Source organism: Terrapene carolina, unplaced genomic scaffold (assembly GCF_002925995.2).
Source record: "Terrapene carolina triunguis isolate 2854851 unplaced genomic scaffold, T_m_triunguis-2.0 Scaffold53, whole genome shotgun sequence".
Lineage (NCBI taxonomy): Eukaryota > Metazoa > Chordata > Testudines > Emydidae > Terrapene > Terrapene triunguis.
In genome coordinates this window covers 10411390-10428204 of record NW_020664404.1, presented here as the reverse complement: position 1 = coordinate 10428204, position 16815 = coordinate 10411390, and the positions used below count along the sequence as shown (strand labels likewise).

The 16815-nt window shown below is 48.4% G+C and overlaps 2 protein-coding genes across 2 annotated transcripts; one reads left to right on the top strand and one right to left on the bottom strand.

Moving 5' to 3' along the window:
- Nucleotides 1-733: 733 nt before the first annotated feature.
- TTI2 (TELO2 interacting protein 2) lies at nucleotides 734-6833 on the top strand. Its single transcript, XM_024217699.3, has 7 exons — nucleotides 734-1500; nucleotides 2669-2855; nucleotides 3695-3787; nucleotides 4536-4723; nucleotides 4804-4947; nucleotides 6044-6206; nucleotides 6720-6833. Exons 1-7 carry the CDS (start codon nucleotides 824-826, stop codon nucleotides 6798-6800), a joined length of 1533 nt encoding a protein of 510 aa, XP_024073467.1. The 5' UTR covers nucleotides 734-823; the 3' UTR covers nucleotides 6801-6833.
- A 129-nt stretch (nucleotides 6834-6962) lies between these two features.
- Nucleotides 6963-15752, bottom strand: MAK16 (MAK16 homolog). Its single transcript, XM_024217700.3, has 10 exons — nucleotides 15644-15752; nucleotides 14133-14182; nucleotides 13366-13475; nucleotides 11987-12051; nucleotides 10371-10522; nucleotides 9948-10002; nucleotides 9777-9851; nucleotides 8469-8585; nucleotides 7694-7750; nucleotides 6963-7194 (listed from the first exon to the last, which is right to left on the bottom strand). The coding sequence occupies exons 1-10, from the start codon at nucleotides 15656-15658 to the stop codon at nucleotides 6985-6987; spliced, it is 906 nt and encodes a 301-aa protein (XP_024073468.1). The 5' UTR covers nucleotides 15659-15752; the 3' UTR covers nucleotides 6963-6984.
- Between the last annotated feature and the right edge of the window lie 1063 nt (nucleotides 15753-16815).

Genomic DNA, 16815 nt, shown 5'->3' with positions numbered 1-16815 from the left:
GCCTCCCCTCTACTCCGGCGAGCGCGGCTCGCTCTCCGCCTTTACGGCAGTGCGGTGCCCACGTGGAAGGGAGGAGGGGGTTTGCGACAGCGCTGGGAAAGACAGGGAGCGCGGCGTGGTTTCCGGCAGTTGGGGGAAGGGGGTTTCCTGGGGAGCGCGCCCCCCCCGGGCTGGAGGGGTCGGGGAGTCTGGGCGCTTTGCACCCCGGCGGGAGCTGGGTCTTCCACTCACACCCCTGGGGGGCTGCACTAGGAGAGGGGACCCCTTGCCCTGAAGAAGGGGGGCATCTGGTACCCCCACCCTGCTGAAGGGAGATTGCACCTCCCCCTTCTCAGGAGGAGAGTCAGTGCCCGCGGGGGGGTTCTAGCTCCCCCCACCCAAAAGACGGGAGCCAGGACTGGTGATTATCTCCCCCCCCCCCGTAGCTTTTCTATACCCAGGGGCAGGGCTGGGCACGAGGGCCCAGAGGGGCATTGGGGGTGGGGGAGTCTCTCTCCCCACCCCCTCGCTGTTAAAGACATTTCCTGGGGGGTGCCAGGCTGACCTGGGCGAGTGGGGGTGCAGGGTTAGGGTCAGTGTAGGAGAGGGGGAGGGGGTGGGGTCAGGGCTTAAGGGTGGGGGTTACAGTTGGGAGCAGTTACAGTTGGGGGCAGTGTAAGTAGAGAGGGTGGAGCAGGGGGGTCAGTATAGGGAGAGGCAGTTGGGGTCAGGGTGTGGGGGGCCATCGGTGAGGGAGAGAGTGTGGGGGGTGGCTGTGGTCAGGATTTAGGATCAGTGTAGGAAGGGCAGTGGGCCGGGTGGGGGTGTCTCTGCAATCAGCACCATGGAGCTCAGCAGCCTGCTGAAATCCCTGCAGCTGGAGAGCCCACCAGACAGGGGAGACCCCGAATGCCCAGCTGCCACTGCCCCCCCGGCAGAGCAGGTTCTCTCCCAAATCTTGTTGCTTTTCTCAGCGGAGGGAGTCAGCAGCAGTGCCAAGGTAGGGATGGTCAGAGACCTGTGTGCGCTCTTCGAGGCTGCAGACTGCCAGTGGCTGTTTGGGGGCTCCCACCCCAATGTCACCCCCAAGTTGCTGGGGGACTTGGTGGCTGCGCTGTGCCACTATGCAGCACTGCCAAAGCAGGAGTCGGACACCGGGGGCCCACCCAGCAATGATGGCTTTTACACCACAATGGCTGATAGAACAGCAGACGTTGGCTTGGTGTTTCTTAGCCTCCTTGCTAAAGTGGAAGCTACCAAGGGATCCAAGTCCCAGGGTGCCGTGGTGGTGAGGCAGGTCCTGGCACATTGCCTAGGACTGATCTACATCTTCGCTGCAACACACCACGCAGAGAAGCCGTGGACCAGCCCGAGGTCTCAGTCAGTAGCACAGGAACTGCTGACCTTGCTGGTTCAGGTTGCAGGCTGTGCGTCAGTAGCTGAATTCCTCCAGGGAGGAAGCGAAGATGAGGAAGGGAGGTTTGCTGCTGTGATGGGACTCCTGAAGCCAGAGCTGACTAAGTAAGTAAGATCACTTGCCTGGGGGGGTTTGCTTGGTGAGGCTTTGCACTAGTGGGTCAAAGGACTGGAGATACTGGTGAGCATTGCAGTGAGGTGAGGGGCACTGCTGGACTGTGGTCAAGTTCTGAATCTATTGAAACACTTGTGATTTCAGGAATATATAGTTCACTGAACAAGCTTTACTGAGAAGATAGGGCAGGTAGCTGGGATCAATGCGGGTGCCTGGGTTGGGGAGAATCAATTAGCCAAACATTGGATCCCCCCTAAAGTTGTATGCACGTTGCTGACTGCCCCTCTGGCCTGGTCATTGTTCAGCACGTTACTGAAATAAACAATGTGCCTCTTTGGGGCCTGTTCTTGCACTTGTTCTCCTTGAAGTTAATGGGAGCTGTGCAGAAAATCAGGCCCAAGGGGTTTCAGAGGTGTACCCCCAAAACTAAGGCACCCAAAACCAGTGGCTACAGAAACAATGGGTCATGGGTAGCATAAAGATGCTAACTTTGTAATGTGGTAACACAGTTAAATAGAGAGAAGGGATGAGTATATTACTGTATAATGTTTCTCTAGTCTAAACAAAAGTCACTGTTGCAATGATTGATTATTGTTATGTCTCTGATATTTACACGGCAACTTGCAAATAGCTAAAATAATAATAATTTGTGGTTACTTGTGAAAATGTTACTGTTAATGTTTTGTTTCAGAGTAGCAGCCGTGTTAGTCTGTATCCACAAAAAGAACAGGAGTACTTGTGGCACCTTAGAGACTAACAAGTTTATTAGAGCATAAGCTTTCATGGGCTACAACCCACTTCTTCGGATGACTCTATATGCATCCGAAGAAGTGGGTTGTAGCCCACGAAAGCTTATGCTCTAATAAACTTGTTAGTCTCTAAGGTGCCACAAGTACTCCTGTTCTTTTTGTTAATGTTTTATTTACTTGGAATCTACTTTCTGCTGCTAGTTGCCTTGTCACCTTTTTGCTGGTTAAAGTGTCAAAGACTTTTTACAGAGCAAGAAACTATTTGATTTAAAGGGAGAAAAGGTTTGCATATAAAAAAGAACAGAAGTCTGCCCTAATCACGGGTTAGTCCTGGTCTGTGACCTGAATCTTGTTGTGTGATGCTGCAGTGAAACCACTAGGGTCATGTTTGCTTTGTGCATTTTTCCAGAGAAACTTGGAAGCGCAACCCTGCCACAAAGCATGTGTTCTCCTGGACGCTGCGTCAAGTCACCCGGCCATGGCTTAGCCGTCACCTGGAGAGTGTCCTCCCACCGTCACTGCTCCTCTCGGATGACTACCAGGAGGAGAATAAAATCCTGGGCGTGTGCTGCCTGCATCATATCATTCTCAATGTGGTAAGGAAAGATCACTGCTGGAAGGAGGAGGGACCATGTTGCCATAGGCGAACATAAGGAGGAACTGTGGTCTAATGGTTAGAGCAGAGGACTCTTGAGTCAGGATTCCTGGCTCTGCTGTTAACTCTCAAGATGACACTGGACATGGCACACCATTTCTCAGCTTCATTTTTCTACAGTGTTCAAACTGCAGGAATAGTGGCAGCTGGAAAATATCCATGTCCATCTGTGTGTGACTCATAAAAAGGTGGATGCTAATCGGGGCTATTTATAAAATGCTGGGCAAATCTTGAAGTATTTCCACATATGTTCCCAATTCTTTAAAGTTAGTTTTGTGGGGGTTTTCCTGGCAGTGCTGCTGTGTGCTGTTTTGTAGTTTAAGCAGGAGCAGGAACTCAGTTTAATAATAATAACAACACTTTTGCTTTTCTCTAGACCTTTCACCTAGTATCTTTTTATAGATACACATACATTTACTATCTCCCCCTCCTGCCAGGTTGGTGAATATTCACCCATCTATAAAAGATGGTAAAAAAACTTATGGCCACATGGTGAGTAATGGAAATAGAACTCAAGTGTCCTGTTTCCCAATTCTCTCTAAACATTAAACAAACAGCACTCCTTGCTTGCTGTTTGTCATTTGGAGGAGTATTTTAATAGTCCTGGTTTGTAAAGCACAGATGTGCTATTACATTCTCCCTGTACTGTGAAGTGTAACAGAGCTAGTTTCCTGTTCTCTTTCTAACAGAGCTGAGGTGATCAGCTTTGTACAGAACTGCTGAATATGCTGTATCTTCCATCACATTGAATTACACACACTTGTTTCTATATTGTTGCAGCCAGCTGCTGATTTGAACCAGTTTAACAGGGCACAGGTTGTCTACCATGCACTGTACCATCACCTCTACGTACGGGAGGCACAGCTCATTCAGGTAAGCCACTGTGGTTTAGTCTAAACCATGATCAATCGTACTGGGATTTTAATTAATATAATGGATAGCTCAGAGGATTGGGATATAGAACCTCCATTTTCTAGGTCACCCTTTCTAATCTAGCCTTAGGTTACTACTATCTGACCATTGGTTAGTGGCCCCCATATTAAATGAATTTGGATCTCAGTTAGGTCTTAATGGACAGGGAAAAGGACCCCACCTCCTGGCCCCCCTGTTTGCAGTCTATGTGGAGAGGCCAAAGATGTGAAAGGCCATGAAAGAATGACATACATTCTGGTGCCCTAAGACAGTGGTTCTCAACTAAGGCTATGCATACCCCTGGGGGTACACAAACTCATCTATATATCTGCCTAGTTTTACAACAAGCCACATAAAGAGCACTAACGGAGTCAGTGCAAACTAAAATTTCATACAATGACTTATTTATAGTGCTCTATATACACTCTGCACTGACATGTACGTACAGTATTTATATTCGAATCGATTTTATTTTATAATTATATGGTAAAAATGAGAGCAATTTTTCAATAACAGTGTGCTGTGCCACTTTTGTATTTTTGTCTGATTTTGAAAGCAAGTAGTTTTTAAGGGAAGTGAAAGTTGGGGGTACGCAAGACAAATCAGACTCCTGAAAGGGGCACAGTAGTCTGGAAAGGTTGAGAGCCACTGCCCTCACACTACCGAAGAAGCTGTATAATGACTCCTTCCCTGCTTCGCATTGCATCAGGTGGTGCTGCTGTGCTTGCTGGACCTGCTGCAGGTTCTGGAGAGATCCCCACAGCGGCTGTCCCAGGAACCCAGAACAGCTACTCCCTGTCATGAGGTCCTGCAGCTAGTTCTGACTCACATGGAAGCAGAACACCGGCTCCCACTCCGGAGAGTGTATGCCAGGAACCTGCCTGCCTTTGTGAAGAGGTAAGAACTGTGCATTAGCCCTTTGGTGATTACTTATTGGCCCTGGTAACTTCCCTCCATGACTTTTCTTGTCTTGGCAGACTTGGCATCCTGATAGCACAGCACCTGAAGAGGCTGGAGCGGGTGATTGTGGGATACCTGGAGGTCTGTGATGGTCCAGATGAAGCAGCCAGATTGGGAATATTAGAGACACTGAAGTGCACTATACAGCATGCCTGGCCAAGGTACCTTTAGGAGAAATAGCTACAATAGGAAGCAAAACCGGAATGCTCTCACCCTTACTGAGCTACACGTGCCTGGGGATCTGAGGAAGACACCTTGGACTGAGTGAGAAATGGATCTCTAGTCTTGAGTTCTATGTCAACAGGACTCACTCCTATCACAGCACTGAAATCCCCTCTACAGCGATGCTAGTTGAGAAACAGTCCCACAGCTAGACCAGTCCTCATTTTGGCCTCACTTGGCAACTGTGGAAGAATTACCACACACAGGAATGAAGGCTGCTTTTCCTGCATGTAGATCTTAGGATGAATTAAGCAGCACTTTATAGTGACTTTAGTCCTATATATGCAATCTTTAATACTCAGTTTTCTTTGCATTCAGGGAATATGGACACCCCCTGGTGGTTACATTAAAACATGTGGGAGTCGTTCAGCCTCATGGCCACAGTATTTGCCTGCATTTTAGGAGAGTTCAAATCACCAGGGTTGCTCTAGACAGCAGGTTACTGTGCAGTGAGCCAGGCTGTGAATTGACAGCTCACCGGCTTGTTGTGTGGTAACATCCCATGTGGACACTGCTGCAGCACCATCCAAGTCCCAGAGTGCAGCTTGGCACACTTGAGTAAGCCAAGCCGAACTCCAGGGCTTTCACTGCACTGTAGCGACATGCATAGGGGATGTTACCACACAGCAGGCTACCATGCAATAGATTCAGACCCTGGCTAGCTGAATAAAGTGACTAATTGTGGGAAACTTAATAGAAGTGGGAGGGGGAACACACTATATAAGCCCTGTGCTGTCAGGCAGTATTTCCTAGCCTTTGGGCTTTAAGCCAAATGCTAAACTACTCTCGCTGCTTTAAAAATGAGCCTCTTGCCCCCGCCTCTGAAGTGTTTTCTAACCTAGCATGTAGTTTAGGCTGCTGTCCTGATCACGACTGAGCCCAATTGCAGTCTAGAGCAATGCACAGTTGAATGGCAGACAGGCACTCTCTAGTAAGTGGGTCCAGCAGCAGTTAGGACATGCTTTCCCTTATTCTCCACCGTCCTAGAGACGGACTCAGGAAGAGGTTCTTCAAAATGTCTGTTTTCTATCACAGAATGGCATGCAGGCTCGCTGTGCTCCTCAAGGCCCTGCTGAAGATGATTTGGGATGTATCTACTGATGAAGGCCTGACACCACAGCCAGTGAAAACAGCCCTGCTCCACGGGGCCACAGAGTGCCTGATCTTGCTGGATCACTGCTCTCAGGGGCAAGTGAAGGTGAGCCAGGAACTCCAAATCCCATTCTGTAAATCTGTTTCTTTAAAGGGGAAAAAAAAAAAAGTACTGGTGACTTTTTTTAGGACAGAATATCACGTAGAAGGGCTGTGGGCACGTGGGGCTTTTTTTGGCTTTCCCGTGGCAAAGTCCTGGAGTCCACAGCAGCATCTGTAGTTAAGGGAGACAGCTAAACACACCACCCTTTTGGAATTGTAAGGCTCTCTGGGCTAGCATGTAACCATAAAGGCATGTAGACAGACACAGTCAGGTGTACTCTTCTCTAAGTGATGCAGAAGGTGGCTCAGGAGGTAACTTAGATACATACACAGGGAAATTGTGGAGATATAAAAATGACCCATTGAAGTACAGGGACACTACCACCCCACAGTGCCTCAGTGTTTGCAGTACCCTTCTCCAGTTGCTGCAATGTAATTAAGGTGGGTAACAAGCGAGTAATACCATATGAGGCCAAAGAGCACTGAAAGTGAGGTGTTTGTGCTTTTCCCCTTTCAGATCCTGCTTGAAGGAATCTACCACAGCTGTGATGACTGTAGCCTTCGGGCATGCATCAGGCAAGTGCAAGAGAACACCTGAGACACATACTACTACTAATAGCCAGAACCTGCTTTTTTGTTTTTTATTACATTAAAATATTTAAATTTCTGATTTTGCACCTGTCAAAATGCCCCCTGCTAAAGTCACACTGTCAGGTACTCCTCCAGCTATACAGTCCCACTGTCCAGTACACAGCTCAAGTTTATATCCTCCTTCGAAGGAGTCAGGTTGCTTTTGATTTGGATGCAGGTTCTGTTTCCTGTTCATACTCTATTTCAATGTAGGCTCGTTTTATCCTGGCTGGTCCTCTCACAGGAGTTTTGCCCTTGGATTTGGAGTGACAGGTTCTCTCCACCATCTCTCTCTCCTCTTCCTCGCTGGAGGATTTGTCATCCTGCTCCTCCTCACTGCTTGTCGCCAGCTTATCCATGTCCTGGACAGGAAGGAAGACAGGAGGGTTAATACAGATACTGACTTGACAGCGCTGTATCTTAACTAAGCCTCCGCTCCTCTGCAAATGCATTACTCCCATCATGTAGGTCCTGGCTCCCTGTTGTCTATTCCATGCTGCCTTTGAAGGAAATAGAACAGATACACTGCCGTCCGATATAACAACATGTGAATCCAATTGCTCAGGTGCTAATCCCATGAACACAGCTCTGACCACAGCCAGAAGGGAGGATGTTTGGGATTAAAAGGAGATAAACTGGGCAGTTGCAGGAGGACTGAAAATGGCAGGATGAGCAGGGCTGCATTCCATTGATTTAATATCCGTTCATGCTCTAAGTTTAGCTATAACCCATCAGCTGGTTTAGTGTAATCGTCGAGCAAGATCGGGGTCAGAACTCTTGGTGTCTGTATCACTGCACATGCATTGCACCCCATGCCATTTGATGGGTAGCTGAATCAGGCTATCTGGGTGTTTCACATACCTCAAAGTCACTGAGGTCGCTCTCATCTACCTCTACAAACTCCCGCTTGTCAGCATCCTGTAAGAGATCAGGTCAGAAATTGAGCATCGAGACTGGATACACCGCACGAGGACTGGAGGGTGGGGGAATATCACTGGAGGAGGGATGTGCGCAACCCACTCGGATACTGGAAGTCAGGGTCCTGGACCATCTTTTACACAGGAGCCTGTAGCCCTGTCCCCCATTTGCTACATAGAAGATTCAAAACTGTAAGTGATGAACTAATAGCAATATGCTCTCCTCACCACACAGCATTCACTAAGAGCAAATTCCAGAAGTGAGTGATGCATTTGCCTGGTGTCTCTGCTGAGCAGGGAACTTTACTAACTGCAGCAGTGGCATACAGCAGGCTGCCTTCTGCAAGCAACAGTGGTATCTCTACGATCTGACTATTTTCTGGACTAAATCCCCCAATTATTGGCACTGATTCTTAAGTAAGGGATTTTAACACTCGTAGCAGGTTACAGACAGCCAAGTTATCTGCAAAGGGTTTTGGGGTTGGAGGAAGTGACTAGGAACAAAGCTACAAGCCAGACTCCCATTGTACTTGGCAAACAATAGGAGAGAGGAGAATGGAGATGTGAGTGAATATTAATATGCAGTTGTCTACGTATACACCCCTCTTCTGCAAAAGTCATACAACTCCATGTGCATATATATATATATATAATGGGTCCAGCACTACCGCAGTCATGGTTTAACTACCCCACTCTGATAAAAATTTTAAAACTATTACCTCGTCTTCCTCCTCTTCATCCTTCTCCTCCGTGTCAGACTCCGCTTCGCTCTCTGCATCCTGCTGCTCCAGAGCCTTATCAAAGGCATGTATGGGGAAGTTATAGATATCTCCGTACTGAAAGGAAAACAAGCACCTGCTTTAAATCATACCAGGAAGATAGTTCAGCTAGGAACTGACTCCTCTTGGCTATAGTTCACACCATGCTGGGGGCTAAGAACACAGGTTATACCAAACTAGATTAGACTAATGGGCCACAGAATCCATTCATCCCACATTTTATACTGGCCCTTAAGGAATCTGTCCTGACTAGCAGTGTGCACTAGGAAGGGAGGGATACAACTTACTTTCTTGACCTCTGCATTGGTCACCTAATGCCCTGAAGCATGAGAGTCAGCTCCTGCAAACTCACCCCCTTATCTTAGCCTGCACAGATCTGTTGATCATCAAGTCATTGAAAGGACTTCAGTGATACACTGCAGCCAAACCTTATGTGCTCCCTCCAGAAGTGAAGTGCAACAGGTGCCAAGTGACCCAGCTATGTGAAATCCAGAGCCTATGCACAACATACCCTGTTTCTGGTTTGGCAGGTGGGGGTAAATCTCAGCGCATAGGTAGGGTTTGCTGGATTTGCTATGCGAAGCTACCAAGCTGCCTTGCCCCTTGGGCACACAGAGAATATTTTATGATGATAAAAAAAGGACAAATTTCAGTGATTCCCCCCTCCCACCCCCCCGTGTGTCTTTTTTTTAAATCAGCTCTCCCCATCAGCCCTCTCTAAATGCTGCACTGCTACCCTGGCCAAGAGAGCCCTTCACTCTGCTGCAGGTGACCAGAGGCCTTGCCCAGATGGAGATGCTGAGGAAGTAAAGGGTTTGATTCTAGCAGGCGGGCGAGACTACTCAGGTTATTCACTGGTTTATTATGCATTTTATGCCAGTCACATTATACAGCACTTCAGGACTGAGGCTCAGAGCCAAATACAGCTATGAACAAGTACAGAGCCAGTGACCAATAATTCTGTCCTCATAATATTAGAGAGCTCATCTTCGCAACAGCATGCCCCAAAGTCAGAAGAGTGACTCTGTAAGAACCACCCCCTCTTAGCCTCCCCCATCTCAGCCGAGCTAATGATCACAAGCAAGTGTGAACTCCTGTTAGCAAACATGGCACCAACACAGCAATGGGAGAGCAGGCTGGATTGTACTCTGCCTCATGCGTCGCTGTTCGAATGAGCTTGGTAAACACCCCCTACCTTAGCAGAGGGATACACTTTTGTGCTAAGAGACAGGAGGTGGTAACCCTTACCGTTTCCTGCTTTAGTCTCTCCAGTAACTCCTTCTCAATGGCATTGTCCAGCTGAGCAGCAATCAGGGCTTTTTCCTAGTACCAGGGGAAAGAGGAGTTGGCATCAATTCATTTCCAAGATGCAAAAAAAACAGGAGCAGTGGAATCAGGACTGCACAAGAGTCACGTTACCTCTCTCCTTTTCTCTCGCCTTTCAACCTTTTTGCTTAAAGGAACAATCTTCCTCCTGTGATAGGGGAAGAGAGAAGGGCAGTTAGTGAAGATTTCAGTCTACCGGCCACTGATGCCCATCAAGTGAGTGAATGTTTATTCGAGTCCCTCCCCAGCCTCCGACACAGGATGCTCCCTGCTCCCCACCTGGCACAAACTGGCCTCTCAAAGGAAACTTAGGCTAAGCTTGTAAAAGTGCAGTTTTAATCAGTTTAAGTGCGTCTACATTAGGGTTGTAACAAAATCAATTTCAAACTGATTCAGTTAGATGGGCACAAGGATTTATTTATTTATTTTAAACTATAGACCAGCCCTAAGAGAGACAGACATGCTGATGGTATGGAGCAGAAGGAAGGAAGAAGGAAGTGAACCGCTATCACTTACTGTCGCTTGAGCGTCAGCTTCCGAATGCGGATCAGATACTGTGTGATCTTGGTGAAGCGCTGCTTGCATTTGTGCCGGATGAAGCGTGGCCAGTAGATGAGGTTCTCATCTATCTCCTCCAAAGCTTTCTCATAGTTCTTGCTCAGTCGGACCTGACGGTGAGAAGGAGGATGAAAAGCTTTGGAGCAGAAGCAATTTTGGGACATTCTCACAAAGGGGAGTGGAGTTTAAATGTGGTTGTGGTGCTACACCACTTCCGCCCGTTTTTTTTTTCTAAAACCCAGCTGTCAAGAGGAAGGATGTTCTTGCAGTTAAGACACTGGACTGGGACTCAGAAGATCTGGCTTCTAATCCCAGCTCTGCCACAGACTCCCTTTGTGACCTTGGGAAGTCATTTAATCTCTCTGGCCCTTATTTCCTCTTCTATAAAATGGGAAAATTCCCTTCCTACCCTTTTGTCTGCCTTGCCTATTTAGACTGTAAGCTCTTTGAGGCAGGGACAGTCTCTTATTATGGGTGTGTTCTAACACAAAAGGAATTCAGTCTGTAGCCCATCTATCCAATCCTTGGTCTCTCTGCTGATGCTACATACAAAGGATCCAGCTGTGGTGATGGCTTTTGTGAAGTCGACACTTGCGAATGGAATTATGTCCCAGCATCTCATTTTACAGATAGGCCAATGAACAGCTGTCAGTCAGATGAGAACTGAGGATCAGACCAACTCAGATCAGATTTGAAAAAAAGAGGTTCAAGTCTATGTATTAACAATCCCCAGAGCCAACCAGACCAGACACATTCAAAGAAAAAAATCCCTTGGCCATTACTTCAAAGGAACACTTGTAAAATGTTCCTGGTTTCGGATTCTATTGATCATAGGTTAGATTACAAATGAAAGCCTAGCAATTTGGTCAGTGATTCATCCATTCTGTGTTCTACCTAGTGTCTTATACAGCCTCCATCTCCATGGTATCTTCACGTCTCCCCAAGTCCTATCCCAGTTATACAGCTGAGGCACAGAGAGATTCACAGAGTGTCTGTGGCAGAACTGAGAATTGAACTCAAATCTCCCAAGACCCAGTCTTGAGCTCTAACATAGCATGCCCTGGCTTTCTAAAGAAACAGTCAGTGTAAAATGACAGAGCTAATAGTCTGTGAAAAGCAGGGACTACGCTGCCGTTGGATATTTTCTTGGTGTAAGACATTTCATTAGGAGGTTAAGTGCCATAAACTGCAGTGACACAAGGGTTCTGCAGGTCCAGTATACAAATAATATACTGCATTCATGCTCAGCAATAGAGGATATGTTCTCTCCAGAACAGCTGGTGCTTTTATTTTTATACAGATGTTGAAGAAAAATTAAAATAATGTGGACTAGAACAATCCCAAGGTGGAAGTGTCTGTATCCCATTGCCAGTCCTGAGCTGTTTCCCCACGTCAGAACCTGCTCGTTACACCACCCACACCTAGGGACAAAAACATCAGGGTTGATTTAGGTGGGTTTAAACAGGAACACTTTGGATAGGTTGTAAATAGTGGAACATTTTTTTTTAAAAACAACAGTGTCATCTGTCAACTTGCTGGATTAAGTTTCAGGTTCGGTATGGGATTTAACTCACCCGCTCCCAGAGTCGATTGGGGAAAGCCGCCCGCTCTATTGTCTTCATGTACAGATAACACTGACCTAAGGGAAAGAGGAATAACATGAACTCACCCAAACCGCCACTAGGCACCCAAGAGACAGGCTTAGCTCGTCCCAATCACTGCAAAAAACTCCAGCACTGGGACACTTGTCCAGATCTCCAATCTGCCGTACTAAGTCTCAGCCAGGCTACCATTGACAGACACAGAGCATCCTTCCCCACAAAGAGCATCACAGACAGCCCTACGGAGATGCAGCCACCTTCGAGGCGGAGGGCAGCAGCAATCTGCTGCACAACAGCTGTGCAGGCGAGGGGGAGCAGGAGGCCACAGACCTCAAGGCTGACTAACTCTTAGAGGAAAGTCCACAGGGACAGGCAGCTTTCACACCCACACAGGGCAGAGGTCTCATACAACTGAACTGCACAGTGGGGCAAAGGGCTGAGCCCACCCTGTGGCTCCAGAGGGTATGTCTACATTGCAGAGTAAACCCAGGGTCGAACTCAGGCTCAAACCTAACCCTCCTTCTGTCTACACACAAACCACGCTAACTTAGGGTTTCCTGGGGGTGGCGGGTCCGAGCCTGAGTCAAGCTGACATGCAGGGTTCAAGCCCTAATGCTTTGCAGTCTGGATGCAGCCCCACTGGACTTGTGCTCTGGGAGTATCACACAATCCGATGGGCTGACTTTCTTTGTCCTCTGCACAGTCCAGTTTGGTGGACAGTCAAGTTTTCCAACCCTGCACCACGAACAAAGGGCTAGAGTGGCCTCATTTTGGGAGGGCACAAGGAAGTCTGGGATATGGGCAGTTGGACTTGAGCCTGCATAATTCAGTGTAGATGCAGGAACCGCAGGCTGGGACTCTGGTTTCAACAATTCGTAACCTGGGATTACAAATGAGGGTAGATGCTCAACCCCTAGGTTAACAGACCCAGGGTCTGCTAACTTGAGTTCTACTAACCCAGGGCTTACACTGCAGTGTAGACATACCCAGAGAGTCTAGGGGCTTCAAACCTGAGGCTGAGAACCCTGAGCCATTCCCTCTGGCCTACAGTTAGCTTACTGGGGAGGTGAAAAGAAAAGAAGAACACAAAGAAAATTCCTGAAAGCACAAAGCTGGGCAATTCAACCCACTGGAGAGAGAGAGAGAGAGAGACACACACACCAGCCTTAATGCAGGGCAGATGTCTGGCTGGATATTTTACCAATGTGCATTTGAGAAACAAAGAAGCCTTAAAGGGACCCTGTCAGCCAGAGGAAAGAGAGCAATAGCTGCCCAGGATTCCAGTGAGAGAGAGAAGGGGAAGGGCTGTGCAAGGTTGCGAGGCCCTTGCTGGGGCACTGCAGAAGTCTCACCTTTCTCCTCTTTGATGGTCGCATACTGGCTGTTTGCCAGGGGACAGGATGATCGGTTGCACAGACCTGTCAGGTTATACTCATTGCGGCAAAAGTTGTGTGTCTTTGTCCTGGAAAGAAGGGACTTTAGATGAGCTGCTAACAGTAACACGGAACATTCCATCCGAGAATCTCACACCGTACAAGTACTCATGCATTAAGCTTCACAACTGCTACTGTCAGGTAGAGAAGGATTATTATCTTCGTTTTATAGATGGGGGAACTGAGTCACAGAGACACTCAGGATATGTCTACATTGCAGTAAAACACCCATGGCTGGCCCATGTCAGCTGATGTGAGCTCACAGGGCTATAAATTTGCTCTGTAGATGTTTGGGGTCAGGCTGGAGCCCAAGCTTTGGGACCCCACAAGCGGGGAGGGTCCCAGAGTCCAGGCTCCAGCGTGAACCCAAACATCTACACAGCAATTTTTAGCCCCGCAGCCTGTTAGTTGATCTGAACCAGCCACGGCCATGCTGTGGGTCTTTTATTCCAGTGTAGATATACCCTGAGTTTCCTAACCTTTTAATTCCAAATTGTTGGTTCCACCCCAAGCCTTAAGAATGTGCAGAATTCCTGGAGCAGTCAAATTAAAGCGCTAAGGGACACCCTATTTGAAACAGATAGCACATGACCCCGGCAGCCAGGAAGTCATCCTCCCAGTAGCAACCTGGGTCTCAAATCGGAATCTGAAGAGCAAGATGCAGAGCTGGATCCTGAAATACTCACTTTATTTTGTATGAGCAGAATTGTTTGTTTCCAAGACTGTCCCAGACAACCTGAATAAACAAGAGGTCAGTTAGTACATTTCATAGTGTAGCACCTGCATTTCTAGAGGAGCCAGTCATCCAGGGCTCTCTCAGCACTTTACAAACATTCATTAACATCAGAGGGAAGATCTGGATTATTATTTCCATTTTACTGATGGTAACATTGAGGCACAGAGCAGTAAACTGTCTGGGTCAAAGTCAGACAAGTCAGCAGAAGATCCTGGAATAGAACACAGGAGCCGAAACTCACATGGCAAGGAAACCAAGCTTGGAGCATGGTGCTTTGCACAGCGTGTGTATCCATACCTTCTCTTTGTTTTTTGTTTGTTTGTTTTGGGGGATGGGTTCACCAGCAAGGAAGGATGCACTGTTGCTGACACAAGTTATTGTAAGTTTTCATAATGTAAAACAAACAACTACAAAAACCCAAACAAAATATTAAAACCCACTAAAATGGACGCATGGATGCTCTAAACCAGCATATGAACTTTCTGTAATGTACTACCCCATCCCCTGTGGGTGTCTCACATGTTTTCATTTGAACCCAAAGCTCTTTAGAATAGAGACCATGTCTCCTATGCAGTCTGTAAAGCCTTGAGGCATTCCAAGCTCTATGGTTATAATTATAATAGTGTTGGGTACAGTGATAATCACACACAGTATTTAAACACACACACAACAGCAGTGCAACTTGCTGCATTACATGCCAAAGCAGCAGCCAGCTGCCAGCACATGAGCATCACAGATGAAGCCACAGCTGCTTGGACAAACCTGCAAACCAGAGCACAGGCACTTCACAGGCTCTTGTTGGGCTCCTGTCCTGACCATACTCTTTAACTCCCAAGACAGTCCTGGGGGTGACCCTATGGTTACCTACCATGCAGGAAATCCAATTTCCAAGCCTTAGAGGGGAGACCCTATTAGTAGGGATCCTGTATATTCATTCAGGAGACCTGGTTGCACATCACCACACCTTTCTCCCACCCCAGAGGCAAGGAAGCAGGGGGTGGGAGTAAAGAGGCACCCATGTGCTGAGCTGCCACATGGGAGATCTGGGTCTGCTTTCCCCGTCTAGGGCAAACACCCCCCTGTACCGCTGGGCAGGGTGGCACATTCCCCTGCTCCAGCATGGCCAGCGCCCCATGGGAGCCGGTGGATCCGTAGGTTACACAGAAGGGGGCCGGGACCCAGACTCTTTAGGGAGCCCCAGCTTTGGGGTGACTGAGACAACCACCCCCTAGTGCCGCCTGGCTGAGCTGCAGCCAGCCCGCGTGCCTGTGACCTCCCCTCCCGGCCACCCAGCGCCCTCCCCCCGATGCTCTGCACCCCTCTGATTTCCACGTGGGTAAAGGGAAGGGAAGCGCGGCCGGACGCAACCGAACCAACTCTGCCTTGGGGGGCGCTGATTGGCTAGGACGCAGCTGCCTGGAGCCGGCGGACGCAGCCGAACCAACCCCACCACGAACTCACATCGTCCGAATGCATCTCGCCTCCACCGCTCGCCTGCTCCGGGCTTCACAGACAACTCCACGCCGGCCTGGGGATGGTCGGCTTCAGGGAGTCGCCATGACAGTGGGAGGGCACAGGGCAGAGCCAGTGCCGGGCTCTCGCGAGATCGGGGGAGGGGGAAGGAGAAGGGAGGGGGAGGAGGAGAGTGGGGAGGAAGGAGGAATTGGGGAGTAGAATTTGGGGGGGGAGGTAATGGGGTGAAGGGGATGATGGGGAGGGAAGGGGGAATGGGAGATGGAGGGGGCAAAGGAGGAGGAGTTGGGGGTGTTGCGGAGAGGAGGGGGAGTGATGCAGAAAAGGGGGGAATTGGGGTGCTGGGGATGGGCTATGTGTGGACACCCCAATATCTACGGCTTCCAAGACCAGCTTCTTGCCTCTTCTCCTGCCTAAGAGCTTTGGGCTGGCGAGAAACACCAGGGATAGCTCTGGGTAATAAGACAAAAGGGTATCCTGAATATCAAAATGTGGGCTGTAGTGCGCACCTACCGCCAGTAGATGGCAGCAAGAAACCTCTAACAGCTGTTCATTGACCCTAACTGCGTAACTAGGGCTTTTGGCTTTCGTGGTTTATTAATTTCGCTTGGGGAGGGTGGGATATTTTTAGCACTGCATGAATTCTATGTCCAAAATGGAGTTTGGGGGACTCTCTTTGATATTGTAATGAGAAGGGTGTTTTTTTCCAGATATTTCCCCAAAGTCTTGTCTAAATAGGATCTACTTTCATTTCTGTTTTGCCTATAAAACTTCCTTACATGTTAGTTTAAGCTTTGTACCCTGGTTGCCGAGTCCCTAGTTTAGCGGGTTTGTTCCCTGGTGCACTTTAACACAGGACTGTTTCCAAAAGCGCTGTGTTAAAGTGCACTAGGGAACCTTTAGTGTGCACCAGCAGGGTCTGCACAGACCAGTTTATACGCAGCATGTTAGTGTGCTTTAGAAATCACACTCCCTTAGTCCGCATGGCTGCTGTGGGTCAACCAACCCTTAGGGCTTTTCTACACAAACACTGAGTTCGTGGTAAGCTGGGGTGTGAATCTACCCCACACTAACCTGCCACAGTCTGTCTGTCTCCACCATGCTGATGCACATGCTTTGATCTTGTCCTCTTTGAAACTAGGGTTACCATATTTCAGCAA